The sequence below is a fragment of the Motacilla alba genome, chromosome 3 (assembly GCF_015832195.1).
Source record: "Motacilla alba alba isolate MOTALB_02 chromosome 3, Motacilla_alba_V1.0_pri, whole genome shotgun sequence".
Lineage (NCBI taxonomy): Eukaryota > Metazoa > Chordata > Aves > Passeriformes > Motacillidae > Motacilla > Motacilla alba.
The window spans coordinates 101,260,233-101,286,367 of NC_052018.1; the positions used below are offsets into that span (position 1 = coordinate 101,260,233).

The following is a 26,135-nucleotide window of genomic DNA, read 5'->3' on the forward strand; positions in this document are numbered from 1 at the left end:
TGAAGAAGGTTTAAAAATTGCTTGTAGAACAAAAGGATTAGGTCTTTTTATGTAGGAAACAAGAACAGTCTGCTAATGAATGAGTAGTAGTGAGAAGAATGTAAGCCTGAGTATTTCATGGCATAAGATAAACGTTACCAGAGGCTAAGAATAAACTCACCATCTTTGTCTCTTGCAGGCTTTCTTCCTGCACGTTCTTATCGAGGTGTCTGACAAGACACTGTCAGACAGGACAACCAGCCAGCACCACTGCTGATTGTTTGGCAGTTTCTGTGGTTTTCCACTGGTCATTTCTTTGAACATCATACAAGATAACAAAGTTTCCTAGGTCAAGACACTGGAAATATTAATTCTCCATAAATGTTGTTCTGTTCAGCACAAGTCAGATCTGAGTTTATAGAATACTTTCTTTCTTCAGCCTCGGCAATTTTCCAGTTTTCTGAGGGCAAGCAGCCCAGCAAACACTCCTTCAGACTATTCCTCATCTTTCTCCTTTTTCCAGAATGAAAATCCAAAAATCTTGGCAATGGGGGCCAAAATAACAAAAGAAAAGTGGGTGTTGCCTCTTCTTGCTAAGTTTTTTGTAAATGTTTCTCGCCTTCCCTGTCCCAGCATGACAGCAAAACTTCCCAAAAAAATCCACAAAATAAACCAGACTCTTTTTCAACCTCTACTCTAATTCAGAATAGATGCCATAAGAAAAATGCTAGAGAACAAGTACTGTAAAGGGTATATGGTTTATCTGACTGTTAAGGTTTTTATTCCTCACCAGTTAAGGTTGCAGAAAACTCTAGGGCCACTGGTAGGTCCTTGATGATGCTCAGGTGTTATTCTTGTTTCTAGGATATCAATTGGCTTGGTGCCAGTTGCTTTTCTTTTACTTGGTTGAAGGAATCTTAACTGGGGCATGAGTGGATAGATCTGTAGTTTAGGGCAGGCAGGAGTGAAATACTGTTTTAAAGAAGTGGAAAACAAGGGGGTACAAGCTCCAGAGAGTGAGTCTAGGCTAGGTGTTCTCTCCTGCTTGTTTGTTCCTCCTCCAGTGTCAGTGAAATGATTAGAAATAGTAGGGAAGGGGAGGGAGCATGGCAGGCAGTGAGATCCAGGAATTAGTGTTAAGCAGACCAGAGGTAGATTAGAAACCAAGGCTGTGCTGGCAGAATGAGTTCATACAACTGAGGGGGCAAAGAGCACTGCTGGATCAGAACTTAGGACCAAAGGGCAGCAGGAGGGACAGGAAGCAGGTTCTTAGAGCAGTAATCAAGATGTTATCTGTAGCTACAGAATAAATCCTGTTTGGGTTTCTGCTGTACCAGGAGTGTGTGGCAACCTCCATTGATGGAGTTCACAAAGTCAGCTCTTTGGCTTGTGTTGTGCTGGTGGCTGGCTGCAGCTTTTATCTTGAGTCACATGTGCTGCTTTTTCTACAGGTTGTTCTTATTTTAATTGAAATTCTTGCAGCTACAATGAATTTCTTAGTAGGAGAGTTTAAAGAGGTGTTTTCCCCCAAGAGGTGTTTTTATCAACAAACCATCGAAGTTAAATGTGTTCATATGTGTGGTAAGAAAGAATAATTTTTTCACCAGTGGCTTTATTAGAAGAAATTCTGTTTGAATTTATACATTTAAACTGTTGAGATTGCTGCGTTTTGATGTGTCAAAAAGCAAATTGACACAAATTTGCAAAATTGATCTGTGTAATGAAATGGCTGTATGTGAACTGTGCCATGACACATTTAAACAGCTAATAATTGATTCCTTGAAACTATCTCTATGTGTATGAGTCATGGTTGGACTTGTGACCTCCCTAAAATGTTGGGGATTTTTTCAGGATCCTAATTGTGACCCTTCTCCAGGAGTTAAGTATCTATAAAGTATATCCAGGTCAATGACTGTCAAAGTAGAATTCCAAATAAAAGAGAACAGCCATCCAAATTGAGACATAGTCTGGAATCTGAGTACCATGTCTGTGTAGGAAAAGAGCTTCTCAATTTCTGTGCTTTTGCTTCTATTTTGATTGCTAATATAGTTTCTTCTTTTATTTATTTTGGAAAGTGCTAAAGCTAGAAAATCTGATTCACTGAATCTAGGCAATGTCTCATTGGAAGACTCCTGGAAAACCACACTTGTTCAAGAGAAACATGATGTCATTTCAGTAGCAGAATCCTTTTGTGAGCCTCCTGGAAACAAATGTTTTGCATAAGGACTCAATTTTTCTTGTTCTGGATTAATTCAAACAAATTACCCTGCAGACTGTATTTGTGGTAAACTGCTTTTGAGAAAGCCTTTTCTTGGGCCATGTTCAGAGACAAAACTGACTCTGAGTGATGTTTAGAAGCTGCAGAGGTTGTTAGCTTGTGAACAGGTAAATGTATCAAGCAGAGCAGTGTGTTTCAGTCTTTTGAGCAGCTGGGAGGATCAGTGTTCTTTACGACCTTCCAGCAGGTGTTTCCATCTGCTCTACAAACTATTGTGCTCTCCATAAGCAAAGTATGTTGGCCTGGAACAGCAAAGCAGCTTGCTTTTCTTTCTTTAATTAGGTGATGACTTAAGATATTTACAGAGGAAAGAAGATAATTTGCTTATGTAAAGCCAATTTATAATAGGGATGTTGAGGACCCAGCTTTATCTCTTGGAATCTTTTTTCCCCTTCTATATCTGAACATTCCCAAGTTTCTGGTTTCTCTAGTGCAGGAGCAAAGACAGAAGGCTGCCTCTGAATGTCAGGGAGGGACTTAAGATATAAATCCAAATGACCTTATTGGGACTTTGACACATTTGCTTTTCAGCTGATTGAGAACATAGCCATGAGAAGAACGTGCTTGGGAATTTTCCACCTGCCCATTTGACGTAGGAGAAGAAAGAAACCATTCATTTCCTGACAGCATGTCTGAAAACTGGAGATGGAATGGTTATTTAATGTGTTTGGGTTTTGGCAATCTGATTCATAGTTTTTGAATGCTTGTAGTTGCCAGTTCTTGATGCAATGCATTTTTTTATTCCATGAATAAAAAGATGCAGCAGACAAATCTTCAGAGTGTCAGAGCACACAGTGGCCTGTTCTCTGTTTTGTTCTCCCTCTAATAGCAGGAGAAATAAAAGTATTTTGAGGCCTGTCCTCTTCCATCAAGCTTCTGGGAAAGAAAAAAGAAAGGGCGGGGGGGTGGAGAGGGGGAGGAAAACAGCATGGAAAACTTTATGAAATTGCTTATGGGTTTCCTTTTCATGTGAAATTTCCCTGAAATTTTCCCCATGACTCATTTCCTTCTTATTCCTTTTTAAGTCTGTAGTTTGGGCTTTTTTCTTTTTTTATTTCAATTCAAAGACAAGTTGGTAGCTTTTTCCGGCCCAGTGTGATGTTGATTTTGCAATGGTATCTATTTCACATATGAGCATTGCAGTCTATTCTCCATATGGGCAGTTTTCCTCTTGTCTCTAATTTCTCTGCACAGAGCAAAGACAGGAAGCAAGGAATACTCTTCCACAGAAAACAGATATAAATCATGTGTATTGTGTGAGAGAAGAGGTGGTGGGAAGCAGGTTTTTTATTTTAGCAGATGTTTATTGATGCTTGCAAAGGTCCTGTGCTGAAAGAAGGTCAGTGAGGAGTTTGTAATGATTTCATAGCTTCTGGCTTGCAGTTTTCCATTCATGCTGATGTACACTCCCTGCTGGGTATAGAATTTTCTAGAACTCATTCCTTGAAATGTGACCTACCATCTTCTAAGTAATAAAGGCAGCTCTGGATTGAACACTTGTATAATTAACTCCTTTTCCTTGTCCAGTGTGGGAGATGCGGAAGCTTGACAGAATGCTAGTCTTTAACCAAGACATAGTCATTGCTACTCAAAAATAGAACCCAAAAATACTTATATTTACTGTGACTCCATCTAGTCTGACCCAATTCTTGCATATGCTTAAAACACTTCAATCTGACTTCTCTTGCAAGGTAAAAAAATCAATACTCTCAGGGTTCTTGTTGTACTGTTAAGATAATACTTACTTCTTTTATGGAAATGTACACAAAAATGTGTTCCTCTTGTGCAGCTAGTGTTTAGTAAAGCAATTCAGTGCATCTGAAGAATTGTAAACTCTTCAGGACCTTGGCAGTGTTTCTTGGAATATCTGATTCCATAGAAGCTTGTGTGATCAGATCACCAAACTATCTGGGTGCTCCTCACAGTGAGTAAAGGCTACTCCTCTCCCTACCCTCAACCAGGGCTCAGATAGATCAGTGTGAGTATTTAAAAAAATCATGTGATCCCTCTAGTGAAGCAAAATTATTTAAATTCCCAGTCATTAATTTACTGGGAAATAAGGCATACATACTATAAGTAAAACTCTCTGCAGAGATTAGTTAGATTTCTATCTCTACATTGGCAGAGGTCAAAATGATGACACAATGATTTACATAAACACATACTAGTTCTATAACTAACTGTTCCCTTTTTAAAACATAAGCAACCAAATGGAGAACCTTGAAAGAAGAATGTCACTTACTCTTTAATTAGAAATACCTACTCTCCTCTTAGGCAGTACAGTCCTCCTAAATGTTGAAAATTTCATGGTTTAGCATCCTCATCCTTTATGAAAAAAGAGCTTTTTTTTTTTTAGAGAGAAATTAAGTGACTTCTTATCTAGGCCCTTTCTACATCATTAATAGCATAATTTCTTCTAGTTGGACAAATTGCTATGTCTGAAACAAGTTCAGGATACTCAAAAAGAGGTCTCAAGAACAAACTGGAAACTGAAATCCAAAATAAGATTAAAGTAAGTTAATAAAAAATATTGAACTACCCACACATGCCTTCCTATCCCAATATAACTAGAAAAATATCCCCTGCATTAGCTTACAGCTGTTACCTGGTAGGATCTTGCAAATACTAAGAGAAAGTGGCATTTTCCTCAGCTGTGGCAATGCTGTCTTAGCTCCCCTTTCTAAAAGCCAAGTGAGTTTTCCATCCAGGAGTAAATAGCTGTGTTGCAGCTCACTTTCAGTTTTGCATTTCCATGTGTGAAGGGTGAATTCTTATCTTGTTTTGGGGTATCAATACATCTAAACATTGATAGGTGCTCTCTAACTGTTTGTTCAACGAGATTGGAACCCATAGCAAAAGCTTTGTGATCTCATTTTTATGTTCTTGTCTCTGAACATACAAATAAATGTAAGGAGTAGTTGTTGAAAGGCCAAGTTCTTCAAAATTGCTCAGAAAGTCTCTTGTTAAACTAGGAAAACTAAATTTCTGAGCTTGGTCACTATTTATTCTTTTGGATTATGAATAACTTGACTGGAGACTGGCTGATCATGGTATATGATTACTTTTGTCCAGTTTATATAAGTGAAGACTGAAGTTTTGTGGTCAGCTTGCAATTCTCTTTATAGATCAAAATTACCATATGAAAATATGGGGAAACCTTTTTGCAGACCAACTGTTGTTGAATATTGTGGAATGGCATTCCATAAACATTTGATTAAGTGAACTAATGATGTCTCCCGGCCTTTAACTTTGAGAAGGACAACTCCATGATATTTAAAATATCACCTCAATCTAACACAGTTTTTCCAAACTAGTGGCCTTGATTGAAGGATCTTTTGTATGTTCAAATCAGCAGGATCAAACTGAAAGAAAACTGGAGAGGGAGCTAATTTGGAGAAGCAATTAATTTTGCAAACAGGTGGTTTTTTTCGTTACTGAAGTTTGTTAAGATTCTGCACATTTAGTAATTTTTTATATGTGAAGAGGAAAATGGCAATTTTATTGTCACTTTTTATCCATTACATATCTCAGTGAGTCTGATGATCTGGCTCTTGAACTGATCTCCAAAACAGCTTGAAAGGGCTAAATTTCATTACATTCTGAAATTCAGTTTAGAAATCCAAGATGTGTGGGTCTAGGAGATAAGCATGTTCTTGTAAAAAAACCTTTTATTCCTAACAGGAAGCTCTTCCATGGCATCTTGAACCTTTTTCCTTCACCTTCTTTTCTCAGAGGAAAAGCTTGAAAAATCTTTGCTTTCACAGTAATTTGCATTTGGAGGGTCCTCACAAAGATGTGAGGCATTCCTGAGGTTGTCTCTTTAGCTTTTCCTACTGTGATTGCAAATTTTGCCTAGGGGTTCTAAAATATTAACCCCCTGTAGATCAAGCCTTCATGAAAATAAGCTGTATGTATATTTGCTGCTTCACAGGGAGAGAAAGTGCAGTTTTCTTTTGTGAAATTAGATTATAGGATGAGCCTTCTGAATAGAGTGGGATGGGGAATGAGGGAGAGTAATTCCAGTGACCCAACTTAAGGTACTTATGTAAATGCCTAAAATGAAACGAAGGAAATCCTTCTTTGATGGATTGGTACTGGGCTTGGCAAATTCAAAATTGCATAAGGTAGTTTTGATCCAGGATTTTAAAAAGTCTGTACTACTTTGCTGGTAGGAAGCAGAAGGCAGCTAATTTCTTTTCAATTTAATCTTTTCTCAAAGATTTTTAAAAAATAAAACCAACCAAACACTTACTCCAAAACCACAGTAATGTATTGTATTATACATGCAAAAGAGGTGAACGCTGAGTTAGAAGACAATTCTTAAAAGTATATTAATATCTATTTAAACTAAAACACTTGAAGAAATGTGCTCCTTTACATAAGCAGGCCTGGCTGTGGAAGCTGCTTGTGGTTTAATGTTTCATCACAATAATGGCAGCTTATATGTGCTTGCCAAGAGACCATTACTGTTTCTTCTGCTTCTCAGGCTCTTCCAGTGAAATATCTTTAAGGTGAGAAAATGCATATTTAACAGAACCTGTCAGCACTGCCTGTGCAGTGAGAGAGCTTTGTGTGAACTTCTTACCCCATTCCACCAAGCATAATTGCTGATGTTTCAGTGGAGCAAAATTTAATTAAAAAAAAAGGAAAAAAGGATAAAGTAAAAACCAAATAATAGAATTAAATGTGATTTACAAGGAGAGGTTTTAAAAGTGACTTATGTAAATAATAAAATTATTTGATTTAAAATACTGTAGTATTGTATAAGAAGTGTTTTCCATTCTGTAAGAAAATAATGGGAATGCTCATCAGATGTTGTCAGAAAATTAATTGTTCTGTAATAAAACCTTGATGCTTTGAGTTTTTTATTTTTATCCCTTAATGATATTCCATTCAAAGAACCAGCTGTACCTTTACCTCTACATCCTTTGCCTGATGGAAACAAATCAAAGAGCAGCACACACTGGGGCTAATGAGGGCTGCCCTTATGCTGTTTGACCAGTCAGCCTCTTCCAAATAGTGTTCATATGGCTGTGTTACTTCACTGGCTTTGTATACATTGGTTACGTATTTCTCTTTGAAAAAGATGTTAAATTGTCATATCATTAAACTAGTGAAGGTGGAGGAAGGATCTAAGAATGATGGGTTTGATTACTATTGCTAGCTTACCTTCTATAGCAGAAATCCTCAAAGGTGTAATTTTTTTTGTCCCCATTTCTCTATAGCAAAAACCCCCAAACAAACAAAATAAAACTTTGATTGCTTAGTAAGTATGCTAATAATATCTTTATTTAAAACTGAATTTACTGTGTGCATTGACCATAAAACTTTTTAAAATGATGAAGAGGATTGTTTGCATTTCTTCATATTCAGATCTGGGGCAGAGGGAAAGTAAAGACTCAAAGAATAGTTTCATAGGCATTTGTCTTCAATTTATTTTCCTCAATACTCTGTTCTGAAGTTCTCATCAATACATCGAAATTAATAATGGGATTTAATTGCCCAGCAATCCTTGACATCACTTAGTCTGATGATTGATTCCTCTTACGGGCATTGCTTTAATAATACATCTGTTTGATCCCAAAAGAAGAGAGCTTCATAAAGTTGTTGTGAAAGCTTCTTTTCTTACTGTAATGGTTCAATGAAATGTTCAGCTGTGGCTGAATTGGAAAGGAAACACATGCTGTTGTAGCTTGTATCTATGTTGGAAAAAAAAATTTCAGTACAATAAATCTTAGCTGTTGTTGAAAACTCTATGCTCAGCAGGAATCCATGTTTCCTCAAGTTGTTTTCAAATTTTCTCCTTACTGCATTTTCAAAATTCTAAGCAGCTCTACGCCTCCTTCCACGAGTTAGACAGGGATTCTTGGGAAATACGGGCGGTGGAAAACTCAGGCTCATCCTTGCCTGAGTCAGTACATCAATCTTCTGGGTTGTAATTGGTTTCAAATTGTCTTTGTTAGAAGGCATGTTGTATTGCCTTGCTTAACTGGAGTGCAGGGCTTTCCAATAGCTTTAGGCTTCCCCTTTGACACAGTGTGTTCCTTCATTCCCAATGCTGCGTTGTTTTGCCGCTTTCTGTCCTCTCTCCCTGGTTGTTCATCTGCAACAACAGCAGGAGCAGGTGAAAATGATTTGTGTGAGAAGAAAGTTTTGAATGTTAAGCAACTTAATGTAAAATTAATATTTACATGTTTTAGCCTTGAGAAATTATGGTCTTCTTTCTTCTAAGTTATTTGTGTTAGTCCAAGTATATAACTGATACTTTAACTGCCAGGGATTTTTCTCACAGGATATTTGTAGATACCAGTAGAAGTTGCAAAATTTATCTTCTATTTAAACTATGAAAAATGCATTATTTATCTTTAAATAAAACAATAAAATGCTGTGTGCATTTCTAAGGAGAGCTTTTAAGGCCGTCTACATATTAAGAGCTGCCCTCATGGGAACCTGTGCTCCTGTATAAATTCAGATCAAAGTATATACAAGAACTCATATTTAGTGTTAGGACTGGAAGCACTTAGAAGTGTCCACATATGTTCTCCTGTGGATATTGGAGAAATTAACAATCAAAGCTAACTTTTCAGAGATGCCATGCCTCAACCACTGTTCCAGGTGGATCTGCTGAGGGGAGAAGTCAGAACTATGAAGAGCAAGGCCTTGCATGTCACCGAGGTTCTTATTTCACTGCCATTGTGGAGAATTAGGTGTAAAACCCTGCTTAGTAGGAGTTAAGACATAGGAGTGAGTTATCTTCATTTGGTGCCTCCACTAGAGCAGAAATTCCCATACTATTCATTCTGCCCATGAGCTTGGAAAGTGGCATCCCTGCATGTTTTCTTGGGTTTATGCCTTTGGGAAAGACAGCAAGTAGACAAAGCTGCCAGCTAATTAATTCATAACATTTTAGTAGAGGGTTGGAACAATTTTCCTGTGCCTTTTTTGATGAAGATTATGTTAACTACTGTTTCTCTAAATAGTTGCCATGTATTTACTTATGTTAGCATAAATTAATGGCTTTAATAGACTCCAAGTGATCCTGTGTAATTTCAGGTCTTTGATCTTGTGTTGCATCCTTTGCTATCCCTACTCTTGCTCTTGTGTATCAAACTGTGATGGTCTTTCTGGCAACAAAAATATTTCAGAGGTGAACATCTCAGTGTAGGAGAATATAGTTGTTTCTTCGTTGCTCAGATGAAAAATGTCACTTGACTCTGGAACATAAGAATATTTCATAGTCAATGCTCTTACTTTTAGTGCTGGCATTTCTGTGTTTAACTTTGTACCTGTGTTTGTGATGTTTTTTCTTAACTTGAGCATGCCTTGCAGTCATACTTAAGGTGGAGTAATTTTCTTGAGGCTGTTGTGTTTGGATGCAAAGTATCCCAGTAAGTAAAAGCATACTGTCCTTTGATTATTTGCAACTACTCTGGGAGTTTCAGCATCATGTTTACTTTCAGACAACGCAGGCAGAGAAGCCTCAGCCTGATGAGGAAAAGAGGGAAGTGGAATGTCTTAAGCAACTATTTTTGAGAAGTCCATAATTTATAATTTCCCCAATAAAAACATCACTTCCTCGATGCCCATTGCAATGAACTCATTAAAAGCATTTCAAGAGCTGTGGTTACATTTGAGCATTCTTCTACAAATGCATCTGGAAAGATGTGCTTGCTTTCTCACATATATCCTTAGTTAGTTGCCCAGTTACTTACTAATGAGCATGTTTTATACCTTGAAGGTAAGTAAGTTCATGCTTCTATTTCTCTGATATTACTGTGCTAATTAGAAACAGCAAATTCTTTCCAGGAATTCTGTGTTTTTGTATAATCTTTTTCCTGCAAGGTCAGGGCCCTTGCTAAAAGGGAAAATGCACACCAAAATGTGTTCCCACTTGAAAATAACTGAGACAATAGTAGGTCTTCTTGGAAGAGATTCTTGTAGCAAAACAAAAAAGGGAAAAAAATCCTTATAATGAATTGGTAGATCATTAAATCTTTCTGGCCCTAAAGAAAAGTCTAGATAGGGCTGATGTTAAATGTGTTTCATGACTGTAAGAGCTGCTGTGAGAAGATTCTTGATTTAGGTATTTCTGCTAGCATGACCTGCACAGCCAGATTTGAACAGTATCTTCCTTTTTTGGATAAGATTTATCTAGTTCAAAGATTAACTCAATGCATTTCCTCTTAGATTCCTTTTTTATTGTTATTTGATTTAAGGGGGAGAGGGGATACCAATAAATAACCTTTTCTAGACTATTTCTGCCTTGTCACCTGTTTACTTTATCTTCCATATGATAGCTTTGGCGTAGGTCAGGGTATTATTTATCTTTTGGCCTCTCATTATCTAGGTATGTGCTGTGTAGTTTTCTGAATGATCCAAATAAATGGGTTTTTTTTGCTTCAGTGGTCTTTTAAAAGTTGTTCTTTTTGTTTGTTTCTGCTATTGCCTTTCAGCTTTTAAGGCATTTTGTAGCAACATCAGTGGTACTGAGTCAGAGACTGGAAGGCGTTTTACTTGTCTCTAACAATGCCCCAGATGATGTTGGGAAACTCTTTTATCTGTAGCTCTTGCGGGCTTTCCTTCTTTCCCCCTTTTTTCCTAATAGCTCTTGTTAAGCCAAAGCATTGCTCACATGAGTAAAATCTGGTAGTCCTTGAGTAGCTGTAATAGGTTATTTCCCTGTCTGGGTCACTTGCTGTTCTGTAATTATTTCATGGATACTTTGTTCTTGGATTGACTAGCATCTATGTGTCTGCCCAAGGATGTCTGTCTAAAGCCTCTGCAGCTGCCAAATGTGTTTGCAACTGACTTGAAGCTCATTCTTACTGTACATTGACTTGGTTTTTGTGATGGGGAGTGCAGCACCTATTAAACCACTTCTAATTATTTTTATTATCTCCTTTCTGTTCTGGTAACCTTTGTTAGAAACTGAGTTTCTGTTTTAAATGAGGTACTATTTTACATAATAAAAGGCTAAAAAGCTAAAAATCATGGTCTTAGATGTTGCTTTTTTACCCCCTGTTTGTCTTCTGGCAACTTATTAAAGTATTGCATAAGCACTGGCAGATAAACTTCCTTGGTTGTCTCAGCATTGGATTACTTTATTTAGCTTATGCTGGTAATTTGTTTTAGGCTAAAATGACCCTGATAAATTTTCATGCAAAACATTTTGCTACTCATTTGTCAATAGCCCTGAATCCTTTGCATCTAAATGCCAAAAAATTCACAAGAATCAAATGGTCACTCTTATCTTTGTAGGTGTTTGATGGAACAAAGCCATTCAGCTTTAACAAGGAACATGAGTTGCTTTATTGTACTGTACTGATGAGACATTTTCTGGCTTTGAGAGCATTTAAGTCTGAAGAAAAATGTTTTATAGAATCAGATTCAGTAGCCCTGGAAGCAGAGGCAGCATGTTTGCATCAGGCTGCTGCCATGAGAACCCCTCTGAGCCATGGAGCTTTACTAGAAGAAGTATAGGTGGACCAACTTAATTGTGCATCTTCCCAGGCACAGCCTGCATCCATGCACAGCACAATACCCATGGTTTACACTCTGAAATGCTCTGCTAGAAATGGCTTTGAACACCTCAATACACCTGAGGCCCTGGGGACATCCTTTTGGTGTCTTGTCAGAAGAGAAAAGCTTCCCGTTGTAGCTGATGGAAAATGGAAATTACAGAGCTGAAGATGGGGTTAAAGCTACTTGCTTAGCAGTGGTTTGTAATGTAATCTTAAAAATAGCCAGGTAATAGGTATGCTGTTGACTGATCCTACTGGTAAGCTGTGCAGATGAGATGTGAGGGCTGTTGTCAAGAAGACTGAAAAGCACAGAGATCTTCATCTCTGACTGTGGGGTCCCGAAGCAGAAATATTGTTAATTAATAGTGCGACAGTAGTTTGGGAACATGTGGGTTTTGACTATGCTTTGGATATTGATCTACACCAAAATATAGTAGATTGAAAACAGCATTTCATGTCCAGAAATGGAGCAAATGCAAATAAACTCTTTTCTGCTGCTTCTGGTGGGAATGAAACGTTTATACATTTTCTGCAGAACTACTGCATTTTTCTTCTTTTGCTTTGGAGCCTGTCAGGTAACCCATCTATTGTTTGTTCTATGCTTACCTTGGAAAGCAGCCAGCTTGTAAGCACAGCTCACTAGAAAACTACAATTTATGTGACTTTTAAAGTTGTTATAAACTTGTGATACTTGCTGATGTGTAAGTATGCTTCATAGAGCTGTGTACTCCTGACACAAAGGCAGTCCTGCAAAATTTCAAGTTCTCAAATGGAATTTTCCAATTAAACGGCTAGGACATTTTTAACGTTATTTGCAAATGGTTTTTTTTCTTTGATATTTGTCTTGGAAATACATTTTTAAAAGCCTGAGGCAGTTGCAGAGACTCAGAGGCTTGGCAGAGTTATATTCCATTGATAATAGCAATTTATCTTTGTTATTATTGAAAAAAAATAATGACATAAATTTGTCTGTAGGTGCTCTTCTCCAGCTCTCATCTAAGTAATGTTGAGCCAGAATCGCTTACATGGTGGGCAAATGAAGATAAGTGTCTAGTCTTTCTCTTCAGTCATTTAATAGTTCTGAGAGTAGATGAAATCCATAATCTGATCTTGCAACTGATTTTAGGTGGAAACTCACTGGCTTCAGTAAGTTTGTTGTTGGATTTTTAGCATAGGGCCTGCTTAACTTTTGCAGCATGTAATGTGCTACCGAGAAAAAGAATAAAGTAGTTTAGCAATTGTTGTTGCTGTACAGGTGATTACTGTCACTATAAAAGATGATAAAAATCAACAAAGCTGCAGTGGATAAGAAAAACAACCACACTGCAGTATTACCCATCCAGACTCAAATTCATTTGCAGCATACATTATAGCTGGAAAAGGAGGAATTATTTGGGTCAATATATTCTGTTACGAAACTGAGAGAGGTTTTTGTAGAGGATGGCCACAAATACAGAGCTCTCAATGAAACTTTTTCCAAGCTGGGTACCTTGCCTAAGGCGTCTGAAAGTCTGCTTTTACATCCCTCCTCTTTATTTTCAGAATTGCACTCTGAATAGTATGTGTTAGCGTAAGCTGTCATGCTGTTACTGTCCTGGTGATAGCCACTGGTTTTCCCAGGCTACATGAGTTTTCTTAATATGCCTTTCCTGTATTTCTTCAGTTGTTAACCTGATGAGAAAATTCTGTCTTGATGAGGGCAAAAAAAGCCATTTGAAGTTTCTTGGATGTCTCCTTCTCTGAGAGTGATTTTTAGTTCAGTGCCAGTAGCAGAGATTTAAAGATACTCCTGTGAAAATTACTAGTTTTCTGTTTGGGTAACTCTTTTTCAGCATGAAGTCCTTTATTTCTGTTTCCCCACTGAGGATTTTATTGTGAAATAGATACTTCTGAAATGATAAATGTCACCCCTTCCCACCAAGAATAACTCTGAACTAAAGTGTTGGGGTGCTCTTATGCAGGGGAAAAGAAATTGATTTATTGGTTTGTTTGTAACATCTCCAATTACAGAGTGGAATATTATATCTGTTTTTCATAATTTCCACTTGGATTTGTTATCCATCAATGTTGGTCAGCTTTTTGGTCTGTAGACTTCGAAAACCAAAGGACACAGATTTGCCAGCTGTTGACCACAAGTAACTTTTTTGAAAAATAGAGAGGGCCTCAAGCAGACTTACAGCTTTTATATAAAGTACTTAATAAACCCCTAAAATTGACATTGCTCCATGTTTATTGCAAGGTTATGTTGGTTTTTTGTTTGTTTCTTTTATTTAAAGAGGGGTTGGGAGGAATACAGCAGCTGTTTTTCATCTGCCAAACCTATTCTTGATGACTTGTCAGCCAGGGCACTCTATTTATATTGGTTGTTGTTTAATACAGGCTTGTGGGGCCCCAGCAACTTGATGGATAGTGCAGAGCACAGCTCCATGCATGGAAAACCATGAAGAAGGAATTCAGAATTACTAGTGTCTGTGCAATATGCATAACAAAAAAAATGAGCTAGCTTTTTGGAGTAAAAGCTCTTGTGCAGTTCTTCCTACAGCAAATTTGTCAATTCATCTAGATTTTCTGATTATAGTAAGGAATAAAAGCAAGCTACTTTTCCATAAATCATTGTTTCTTTTTTTTTTTTTTTTTTTTTGTTCAGGAAGCAGCTGTAGCTATTTCATGACACCCTCTTAAAAATGATTTCAAATACCTTAGTTCATGCTTTCATTCAAGCTTTATTGGTCTAATGGTTGTCTGGAGCAACAGTGGAAAGAGAACAGGTAAATGAGGGTGAAAAAGCATCAGACTGGTTTGATGTCTGTACCCTGACTGAATTACCTGCTTACAGTGTCTAAAGGCTGTACTGCAAAGAATCTCAGCCAGCATTTTTGCATTTGGGAAGGCACAATTACTTGGAAGAGCAAATTCAATATTCTATTAAGTTTTTTATTGAATTATAATAGTCAGATTAAGTCTTGGCAAATAAAAGACATAATAAATTGTAAGATGCAGTAATAATAATATTTTATTCGTAATATTTATGGAAATTGCTCATTAAGTTTTGTACTTTTTGTATTTTATATATAAGCTAATATCTGCTATACTGTCAAGGGTATGGCTTGTGATGATAATTACCTTTTATTGCCCTATCCTATATTGTTTTATGATGAATGTATCTCTTAAGTTTTTTAAATGCAAGAATTGTATAAAAAGGAAGTTGTTTCAGTGGTCAAGTGCCTGTTTCTTCACGTATTTTTTTGGTGATAGTGATCTGTGCCATATTTGTATGTTCTTTAAAATACTGAAGTGCCCAAGAGAAAGATCAGAAACAAAATATAGTTCATAAAGAGTTCTGTGGAGACTGAGGGAGCTTCCTGCCTGTGTCACGTGGACTTCTGATTAGAGTGGCTATTTCTGCAATTAATAATTCAGCTTCCTTCTGCCATTGCTTCCCCTAGAACCTCTGCTGTTTCTGCAGTTCTTTTAACTGAGGCACGAGTGAGAAGTTACGTGATCAAAGAGACGGGGTGAGTTGTAGATCTGGAAATACAACTGAGACAGTCTGCACAAACTTGCTGCAAGCGAGTTTCTTTTTAAATACAGTGCTACACAGAAAGTAGTTTCTTGCTCTGGGTGCAAGAATTGATAAAGATTTCCTTTGAAATGCTGTTATGGAAGAAAACCATAAAATGCTCAAATAGAAAAGCGTGGTGATTTTGTTGGACTTGAAACGTTCTGCTAGGATGTGTCATTTCCACTGAAACATTGTTTGCTTGGCTGATGTTCAGCACCTGCTCAGACGTCTCATTTGCATCACTATAGCTGGGAAGGGTTGTCAATCTGCCTGCTCTCTTGTCTAGATGATTTTGTTTAGTAACCTAAAAAAACAATAAACAAGTGAAAGTTTGGGTCATTCATTTGCTGGTTCATTTAATGCACACCTAAGTAGTTGGCAAACTTTGTTCCTCTCTTGCCTACTTCCTGGAACTTCAATTCACTGCACCCAGATCAAAGGTTTTAAAAATTGTTGTGAAAATGGTATCTTCTGATTTGGAAATTATGTTTCCAAATGCAAAATTGAACATGGGAGCTGGAATTTACAGTTCATGTGTTTCGCTTGCCCTGTTTGGAGGGCAAGAATGCAGAAGTCAAGTCAGTTTGGAGTTAAGTGCTGGCTTTCTTTGCAGAACTGTTAGAGAAGAGGCTGTCTTTGTGAGTTTCTGCTTGATTTCAATTGAAGATCTTTACCTTTTCTACTGGTAATTGACTGGAAGAAGCATTAAATCTAGTGCCTACTATTTCCCATTCTGGTTTGAAGACTAATGAGCAGTTTTATTGCCCATGCTGTTTGAATGGAAACGTGCTGACCAGTAATTCCCCATTGTTTTATTGGCACTGAAGAGTGTTTCTTTATTTTTTCAATGGTGTAATAAAAACTGATTTGCTCACTTCGTAGTACTAAATGCTTGAAAATTTCTCTCGTTATCAGGCAGCTGGCTCTGTTTGTCAGTATTTTGTCTGTTTGTATTGCTCAGTGCTCTGCTGAGGCTAAAATCTTGTTTTACATTGAGCCTGGAAGATGAATTAACCTGTTTGTACAAGCACTTTGAATTAGCTGGGAGCTGTTAAGGAAATTTGAATCATGTGGTGAGTCTTGACTATGCTGAGACTTCCAGACCCTAAAGTTTAGAACTTTTTTGTTTCTTATCAGATAAACTTATTTTGCATCCTTTGCTCACTTACAAGCCACAGAAGCAGTTGTGAAGAAAAGTTTTGTTGTAGAGAACAGTCTGTTTAAAACCTTTTGAAATCACCATCACAACAAGCTGTGGTTTTTCTGTCATTTCAGTTGTCGTTTTACCTTCAATAAAAGCATTAAATAAAACAAGCAAAATCCAATCACAGGAAGGTACCTTTGCTTTATGTTACTATGCAAACATTTTGTTTGCATAGATTATTGAAATAATTTCATGTAAATATTCTAATAAAAATGAAGTTTATGTAAACTGTTTGGGAAAGTATTTTCTCCCCTTGTAGCCAAGAATTTTTCAAATTAACTGAAATAGAAAGCAAAAATTGTATTTAAAGAATTATTGTTTCCAGTTACCTGGAGACAGAGCATGTTTCCCTTCTGCTATGGCAACAAGAACATGTGAAGTACAGTACCCCAATAACTTGGAGTTCTGCCATGAAATAGATGAAGAACTACAAGCCCAGTATGAGGGTGCTGTCTTTATCACTGTTTGCAGCTTTCAATCTGAATTGTAAAAGAATTTTGACTGTCTTCCCACAGCTCTGACCCACACAGCTAATGGAAAGTGGCTTTAAGATACATAAAGATCATCTTCCATGTTAAATTCAGTGTTGAGGGAGATTGCTGCATTAGAAAGAGAGTTGTCAGCAGCAGTAAGAGAATACTTCTGTACTATGAAAATGCTTGCGTCCTGTTCAGGCTTCCTGTTGAATCCTGTAATTCATTCCTTGGGTGTCTAATCTCTGACATGAGTCAGCTCCAATTTTCTTTGTTTTGAGATTTTTCACATTTGTTTTAGATCATTTTCCAAGTCCTTATTAAGTACTCCTTTTTTGGCTGGTTTTTATCATGTTTCAAGGTTGCAGGCATGTATTTTGCATTGATTTGTAGCTGTTAGTTGTTGAATGCAGGTGTTAGATTTGGGATGGCTGACATATCTTAGAGACAGTTTGTTTCTAAGGTAGGTATTTAAGGACTGAGAAGTGCAAAAGGATGAAAATAGTCAGTTCCCTTCTGTCCTTGGTGGTATGTGTGGAATGGTAAACTGGGTATGACAGCCTGGGTTTGCAGAGCCTGGCCTGACCCAGCTGTGTGCCAGCCCTACATTCTCAACCCTTACAAACTTGGGCACTGCACTCCCAGTTAGATCTGCTGAAACTTTCTCCCTTTCTCTGCTTCATTGTGGTGCAGGTAATTCAGAGACAAAGTCCAAGTCTATCCGTTACTCTAGATAAATGCATGTGTAAAGATATATAATGTGTTATATAGAAGCAATAAGTAAAATGGGATATTTATCACACTAAAAATGTGGCTTTAAGAGTGATAAATGGCATCGATTGAAAACATACCTGGTATCTTTTGTGTTTAGAAATAAACAGCACAGTGTTTAACCCGCTGGAATGCACTGTAACTTATAATATGTGTGTATACAGTGTATACACTGGAATGTAAAAGAAAGTACTGCTTGGTGCTGGTTGAAGAAGGGGAAATTCAGAACTTCCTCAGGTCTTTTCCATAGCTCAGATACTTTCATCTGAAACAAACAAACAAACAAAAAAGTGTTTATGAGGCAGTCTTTCACAGAAAATGCAACAAGATTTTTTTTTTCCTTAAATCTTTGGTTGTGTTTGACAGTTTGAGGGAAGGACCAGTGTAAACTGTGAAAAAGACAGCCCCTAAATAAGTGACCCACATTGCTAGACTCTAAGAGTCTAGAAGGATGACAGAGCAGTGTCTCCTCTCATTAGCTCTGGGGGTACCTGTGTGCAGCAGTCAGGTGTTTGGAACTGGAGCAAGTCCTCCATCCCTGTTGTCTGCCAGCCTTTTGGAGCCACAGCATCTGCCTGGCAAATGTCACTGCGTCTGACTGATGGCTGGGAGAGCCTCACAGAGGACCAGAGCAGCTGGCTAAAGCCTAACAAACTCCTGTTCTGTGTCTGGTAGCAGGTTTTACCTGTCTTAAATGTGTTTCCAGTTGTTTAGATACATTTGCTCCTCAAAAAATGCCTCTTCAGATCAAACACATAGAATTTTAATTCTGTCTGCTGCCTTTTGCAGTAGGTCTCAAATCTTGATGTGAAGAGAATGCTTTTTATTCTGGTCTTGCTGCAGCTAATAATTCTCCCGCAACCCCCCTTTTTGTTGGTTCCTGTTTTTTTCTGGGTTTTTTGTTTTGGGTTGTTTTTGTTTTTTTGTTTTTTTTTTTGTCCTCTTCTGCCTTTATCGTGGACTTCCCCCACAGAGGTTTGCAATAACAAATAGAAAAAGTCCTAACAAAAAGAAAATTTCCTCCAGGTCCTTACTCTTCAAGGATCCCTTAATGTGCCAGAATTGATCCTACTTAGTGCATGCATATGTGCAGACGTGGTTATTTAGTTCCTGGTTTTGGCAGAAAGAGAGAGCTCTGTACTCCAGGATATAAATATTATGTATTTGTTTGAATTCAAATTTCATTTCCAATGCAGCTATCAGCAAACATTTGTATTGAGTGTTACTTGTTTTACTATGCTGCAGAAGCAGAGTTAAATACAGCTTCCTGTATCTTTCTTGCATTAAAAATTTGCTGGCCTCTTGTCTCAGCCTTTCTCCAAATACCATACAGTTTAGGCAATTGTTTAAACCTAGAAGTATATCAAGAATAGAGCTACTTTCTTGTTATTTGTCAAGATGAAGTAGCAGAAGCAAATTTCATCTGCTAGCAACCCTATTGTTGCCATTTCTTGACTGTCAAATACTTTGCTGTGCAAACATCATTGCTGTGGACATTGTACAAAACATGCTTGAGATAAATCATGTATGTTACCATACACAAGGCTTAATGGATTACTTTTCCATTGCTCATTTTAAAATGAAACCCACCAGCTTCCTGTTTTTCTTGTCCTTAAGTCCTGTCTATCTGAGCTCTTAAAATTTCTAAAATAGACTGTCAAAAAAGGAATTCAGTAAAGCGACTAAAAAGTGACTTCTGCTTAACCTTTGGTTTTATAAACAATTGGCTGAGTCCTAAATAGATGAAAACAGTCTATTTTTAGGCCCTAATTTAGAGAATTGATATTTCCACATTTGCTTTGTCATAGCTGGTAGTAGTTGCTAGATTGTGAAAGCTTGTAGCTATTACAAATGCTTGGAGGATTGCTGAGTGATCTGCTATAATGCACTAAGAAGCTCAGTGTACTGTACATTTCAATTTATAATAAGACAGTGTAGCTGATAGCACAGACACTGAAATATTTCAAGTCTAGACTATGCCTTAAAAAACACAGGCTATTGGCTTTTTGTGCAGCAAGTTGGAAAATAACTGATAAGGGCAGTTGAAGTACAGCAGACTTGAAAAAGTGATGAGTTCTCTAAGCCAGGGTGGGTTGGGAGGATTCAGCCACTGCTTGCCTGCCGTGTTGGGATGAAAAGGGAACTGGTGTTTTAAAGGGGTGGTCAGTCTTGCCAGGTTTGAGTGGTTTGTGAGGGAGGTTACACATAGCTGGGGAAGATGAGTTTCTGCAATACTGTGTTTAGTAAGAAGAAATGGGATGGAGAAATAGAAGAGCAAAGTTTCCTGTCTTTAGAAAATGGTAACATTAGTATTTCTCCACGGACAAAGATAATGGCCAAAAAGTTTAATGTCACTGGTGTTCTCTTAATAGCCCTTTTGTACCTTTGGATAATAAAAATAGCTTGCTGAAGGTTTTGAGTGCAGCTACATATTGTAGTAATGGGAGGAAATTATGATGTAGCTGATACTTTTATGGCCCCTTTAATATCCCAATTCACCTTACAAATCACTGTGTTTATAAAGTCCTTCTCTTACTGCTGCTGGGGAAGAAGAACATTTTGGTTGTGTTGACTATTGTCCTGTGTTGTTAGCTGTGGAAAAAAGGAGGAATATTACCTCAGACCGGGCTTGCGGACTTGAAGAATTACATAATTTCTTTCAGTTAGTCTCTGTCTAACGTAATGCCAACCCTGTTTTTCAGAGCCATGGTGTCATGGAAGGGGATGTACTTTGCACTTGCGTTATTCTTGGGAAGTTTCTTTGGAAGTATATTCATGCTGGGCCCTTTTCTGCCTTTGATGTTTATCTCACCAGCCTGGTACCGCTGGATCACCGACTGCATTGTGGCCACTTGGCTCACACTCCCTGTGGTAAGTGGCACATAATCCAGGTCTGGGCAACTGTCCATAATCCCACAATTTAGCTTGCTCACTAACACTTTGGATTTTATTTCAGGGTTCTTAAAGCTATTTATGCTTCTGTCTAAACAGGCCCTTACACACTATCTGTGGACTTTGGGTTTAGCTCAGTATTGTAAACTGTGTGCCTATTTACAGTCCCCCTCTTCTTTCACAGTTTAATTTATATATCAGCTAATGTTGTTTATTCATTTTATGCTTGAAAAGGTCTTTTTTTGACATTTTCATCCAGTGTCAGTCAGATGCAGAGAAGAGTAGGTGAAACTTTAATAAACAGGACAAAGTTTTTTTAAACTGGTAACTTCCTTAATGAGTTGTCTTGTAAACTCTTTCTTTGAACTGTGCTCCAAGTGTTGTATTAGGAAAATTATCCACTGTCTGGTACAGTGTTGTCAACCTTCACCATTCTGTTACTTAATCCTTGTAGAATTTATCCCTTGTAGTTAAATTAGAGATAAATGTTTTCAGGTGAAAAAGAAGAGCTCCCCCTGGAAAGGATGTATTCCTCACGTATCATCAGCTTTACAGCTATATGAATCTGGAAATCAATAACAAAGCTCTTCCCTGAATTGTTCCAAAGGAAAGGCAATGTGAATGGGATCTGTCTCTTCTTCCGTTCTCTAAAAGCCAGGGAACATTGTTCCTCTAGGCCATTAGAGATTTATTTAATTTTGTCTGAAGTGAAATGCCATATTGGTATGCAGAAGTATGTGTCTTGTGGCACAAAGGAAGTTTTATCATTATTGTAGATCAAATAGTTTCTGCTTTTGCTGTTTCTGCCTTGTGTGTTTTAAAGAGGCCTCAGCTTTCTTATTCTAAAACTTTTGTAGTTTTTATCATTACTAAATGCAGTGAAATTAGGAGGGCTGATGTAATCAACAGTAAAGGAAATAGATTGTTATTTCTTGTCATGATGAAATTTAACTGGCTACTGATACTGTCACAAAATAACTCTTTCTCTGTTTGTCTTCAATTTTTTTTATAATTTCAAACTCTCCAAAAGCTAATATCAGTCTTTTCTTTGATTAGTTGCCTGGGCTTTATAATTCTGGGTTATTAAAACTAGTTTGTGGTAACTTTTTCAGTCTAGAAGTTTGATTTTTAGCCCACACTAGAGCTAGACCAAAATAGCTTTAATATCTTCGTGAAAAGGATTCTGTCTTCTGAGAATCTTGGAAATTTAGATTCAGGAAAGGAGTCTCAAAAACATTTTTCATCCAACCATTTTGAGGCTCAGACCTTGTCTGCATTAGGCTTCTGTCCTTACACCCACTGCATTCTTAGTCAGGAGAAGCAGGTTCTTGGTTTGTGTCTCCGAACAATAAAGTGCTCTTGTGCCAGTTGGACTCCAGCAGGGAAACTCTGACCCTGACCTCTGTGATGTAAGAAATTTTCACCTTCCTCACTCTGCTATCACATGTTACTTCCTTTCTAGGAGTCAGCAGGATGGAACAGTGAGGTGGGTCTGAACTGTTTCAGTTTAGTTTGGCTTATATTAGGCACACACAGAGCTGGCAGAAGTATGAACAGAAGTTGTTTTACTTTCTAGAGCTCTGTTTAAATCCCCAGTGTTTGTTCTTTTGTGGTTTTTGGTGAGTTTTATGGTGGTTTTTTGTTTTGTTTTGTTTTTGAGAAAGAATGGGAAAGAGAGGATAAGGAGGTAATTTGAAGGCCTTTTTCTTATGGTGTTTTGCTGGTTTCTTTTTCTGTGCTGACTGGGTTGGACAGTGTGCTGCCACTGACCCTGACCTTAGGGGCAGTAGATGTTTGTGCAGCCAATCTCTCCTTGGATTACCTACCAAGTTATAATCCAGACTGAGTCACTTATATTCCTACGTAATAGCATTCCTGGAAAACCAGGGAAAGGTAAGTTTAATGCAATGATGGGAATAGAGTGCTTTTTAAGAAGTGCTGCTTAATTGTTGCTTCCTCTTCCATTGAACAGCTGTTACTGGAGAAAAGCTGGCTGCTTTATTAGAAAACAGACCAATTGTAATGTGAGCAAATAAGTGAAATTATATAATTCAAATTAATTTTTATTGCTAATGGGGTGATGCTTTTCTTCTGGGAGTAAAGCCGTAATACTGAGATACTATTTCTAGGCCTTGCTGGAAATGGTTTGTGGTGCCAAGGTGGTTGTCACTGGAGATGGATTTGTTCCTGGAGAAAGGAGTGTCATTATCATGAACCATCGCACACGAATGGACTGGATGTTCCTGTGGAACTGCCTGCTGCGATACAGCTACCTCAGACTTGAAAAAATCTGTCTCAAATCCAGTCTCAAAAGCATTCCGGGATTTGGTATGTCACTAAACCCTTTAATTTGAAAGGAAAGTATGTTTAAATTATGTCCAGCACAGTTCATAACCTGCTAAATTACATAGGTTTAAATTCTGTTTCAGTATTAAAAAAAAAAAACAAACCTTGTGTAAAATATGTGGCATGTGGAGTGATTAAACCATAAATCTTGCAGGGGACACCTGGACTAGATGCCTAAGCATTTCTTTTTTAAGATACATGTGCTGCTGTTGCTTGTAGGTAAATATATTTCTGCTTTACATACCAAAAGCATTTTTCAGGATGATGACAAATGATTTTCAGTTTTTTCAAGGTCTCTTTCAGCATTGTGGTTTGGGTGCTATTTCACCCCACATTGCAAATGCTCTCATCAAGCTTCTTTCTTCATTATCCAATGTAAACTATTGTGAAGATTAAAAAAAAAGCTCTCTAGGCAATTGCAAAGTTAATGGTTCATTTTAATAACTAATTTTAAATTGAACTTGGCTATGCAAAATATTCTGTGCAGGATATGAAATCATCAGGATTTATAGTGATGTAGGCTGGAAAGAGATCTGAGCTGCACGTATTCAGAGAAATTGTTTCAGATAGTCCAAAAATTGTTGCACAAATGGTTTCTGAATAAATAGGCAGACTTATCTGAAATAAAAGCATCTCTGCATTTTATTTATCTCTTAGATTTATTTGCTGTTTTATACAAAACTAGCTTGGGCAGGATATGCGTCAACTTTATGATGTCGAAAGAGTAACCTTATTTATGGTTGCCTTTTGTCAGGCCATTTATCTGAACAGATAATTTTGGCAGGATTCCATCCTGAGGAGCTCTCCTACTGTTGCATTGGATTGCATTCACTGTTGCACTGTGTTGCATTCAGCGCTCTTTAACTAACAGCAGCAACAGGGTAATGTGCTTTTATTTCCCTAACATCCTCATATTAAGGTCAATTTTACTTGACAAAGAAAAAAAGTCCCTTTTAACATGACAGGAAATGAGAAAATGCATATTAGGTATCTTCATTATAGAGCAGAGATGTTTTGAAATCTTGGAATCAGCTGTGTATGCCACTTTTTATAGCAATGGTGGAAGATGAAGTCAGGACTAGACTATCCTGGGGAAGATTCATAGATTTCTGTCTTTAAAAGTAACATATGTCTTGTTATTAAAAAACATTTGCATTTGTGCTTATTAATGCCATTAATAAAATTGGAAGGTCAGCTCCAGGAGTTTGGATGCTAAGCTGTGCTTGGTAAAATGCAGTTCCTGAAAGGATTTTAGGAGTCATTTAGAGATTGGGTTTTTTAAAATTTTTTTAAAAATTCAGTTCTCAATTTTCTGCATAAACTGAGCACATCTAATAGATTTGATCAGTGGGCTCAGGCAGATGGATCTGTGTCAGGTCAGTATTAGCAGACCATGATGCCATCTTTGTTCTGATACAGCAGCTTAAGCCACTAACAAAATTCTGGGCTCATCCTCCCCTTTGTGATGTAGAGGTGATACATGCAGACATTTGCTCCTGTTGTTTCCATTGCAGGATGACAATTTCTGGTGGTAGAGCTGACACTTAGGTCTGTAGTGTTATAAACAACTATTTTTATGCCAGATCCCCAAGAATTCTCCACAATACATGAGCTTTGAGGACTTTGGTTGCAATTTTGTGAATTATAGCTTATTTTTCAGTAAACTGTTAATGTTGGGTTATTGATCACAGAAGGGGAGTCCAGCTAAACTGCATCCTTCACTGAAGCCATGATTTGATGTCCTGAAATTCTGAAAGATAAGCTTCTGTTTTATCTTAGTGTATCTAAAAAAGAGGTCTTAAAAATACATGTCTCTGTGTTCAGTCAGGCTGTGGTTTGGGTGGCATTTTCTTGCAAAAATAAATTATTCTGTTTATCTATGTAATTAGGGGATTGTTAGAAAGTGAGACTGTTGGATTAAATGAAGACTTATGGAAAAAGATGAATCTGTATGAAGTTTGTTGGGGCAGGATCACTGCAGAGAATGGTGTCTAAAGAGGAGAACCCTTAATCTCATCAGTGACAGCAGAATTTCTCCCGCTTATTCTCCCACTCAGCCGTGCTGTGTTATATGATAGACCCTTAGTAAGTGTTTATTCAGGTTTTTGGCTTGTTTTAAAGTTGTGTCCTGTGGTTTTTTGCTAAGTATTTTATTTTATGAGCTTGTTAAAGCCAGAAGATCACTTGGAAATCAACCAGACAATTTCAGTGCACTGCATCTGTAATTGATACTTTAGATGTTGATCATTTAAGATATAATATTTGTGGTAATTCAATGAGCTACTTTCATCATGTCTTTCAGTTTTATCTTTTCATATATTTCTATAGATTAGTTGTACATAGATGTATAGGGTTAGGGAAGTTTGATACACTGGCTAAATTGAACTTCTAATAAATGTTAACCTAGTGGTAATCATGCTCTGAGTTTCAGAAATATTTGAGTGACTATACTATATTTCTTTCTGTGTAATTTTTTGTGATCTTTCAAAGGCTTTTATTTTTTTTTAAACAAGCATTAAACATTTAAAATTATGTTTAAGATAAGGTTTGTAGTGCAAACCTTGCATATCCATGTTTCTGAATGCCTTACTGTATTCAGCATAGCACTTCTGTTGTCATAAGTAATTTCCCATTTGGGTGTAAAAATAGGTCTGTAAGACATTATGCTCTTTCCAGTGGCATATATGATAGGTGAAAGGCAAAGCTGGGAATGGAAATAGATCCAGCGTTCTTGTGGCCCCCTTTGTAGGTTAAAAGTGTAAAGGTATCAGATTTAATGAGTCTGTATTACAAGTAAGCCGTTATGTTCTAGTTAATTATAATTAAAATTAGAGTATTCACTATTTCAAGGAGACACATTGAGTCATTTATCTAGTTCTTAAGTTATTAATTCTTTGCATTCCAGTGTATGAAAAAACTTTAAAATTGATTAAAGGTGAGCTTTAAAAAGAAGTCCAAAGAAAAACAGATGGTCCTTTCTTCCTGGAACTGTAGCTTTGGCTTGATGAATTGTGTGCAGTAAAGTTTTCAAAAAGAGATATTACGTTTCAGTAATCTCAATTTCAGAAACATTCTTGCAGCATTTCAGTACATCTTGCCAAAGCTGGCA

General features: G+C 37.2%; 1 protein-coding gene across 7 annotated transcripts in view; it reads left to right on the forward strand.

The window, feature by feature from the left end:
- Nucleotides 1–26,135, forward strand: part of LCLAT1 (lysocardiolipin acyltransferase 1) — a 111,632-nt gene that overhangs the window by 17,238 nt on the left and 68,259 nt on the right. For 3 of the 7 annotated variants that reach the window (XM_038131029.1, XM_038131027.1, XM_038131025.1), the window contains 2 exons: nucleotides 20,491–20,659; nucleotides 22,810–23,008. In XM_038131029.1, coding sequence (XP_037986957.1) covers nucleotides 20,495–20,659; nucleotides 22,810–23,008 — 364 coding nt within the window. In that variant the 5' untranslated portion in view covers nucleotides 20,491–20,494. Of the gene's footprint in view, nucleotides 1–14,425; nucleotides 14,547–15,224; nucleotides 15,294–20,490; nucleotides 20,660–22,809; nucleotides 23,009–23,780; nucleotides 23,908–26,135 lie in introns of those variants that run through there. The other 4 variants (XM_038131030.1, XM_038131024.1, XM_038131026.1 and 1 more) reach the window with 3 other exon arrangements.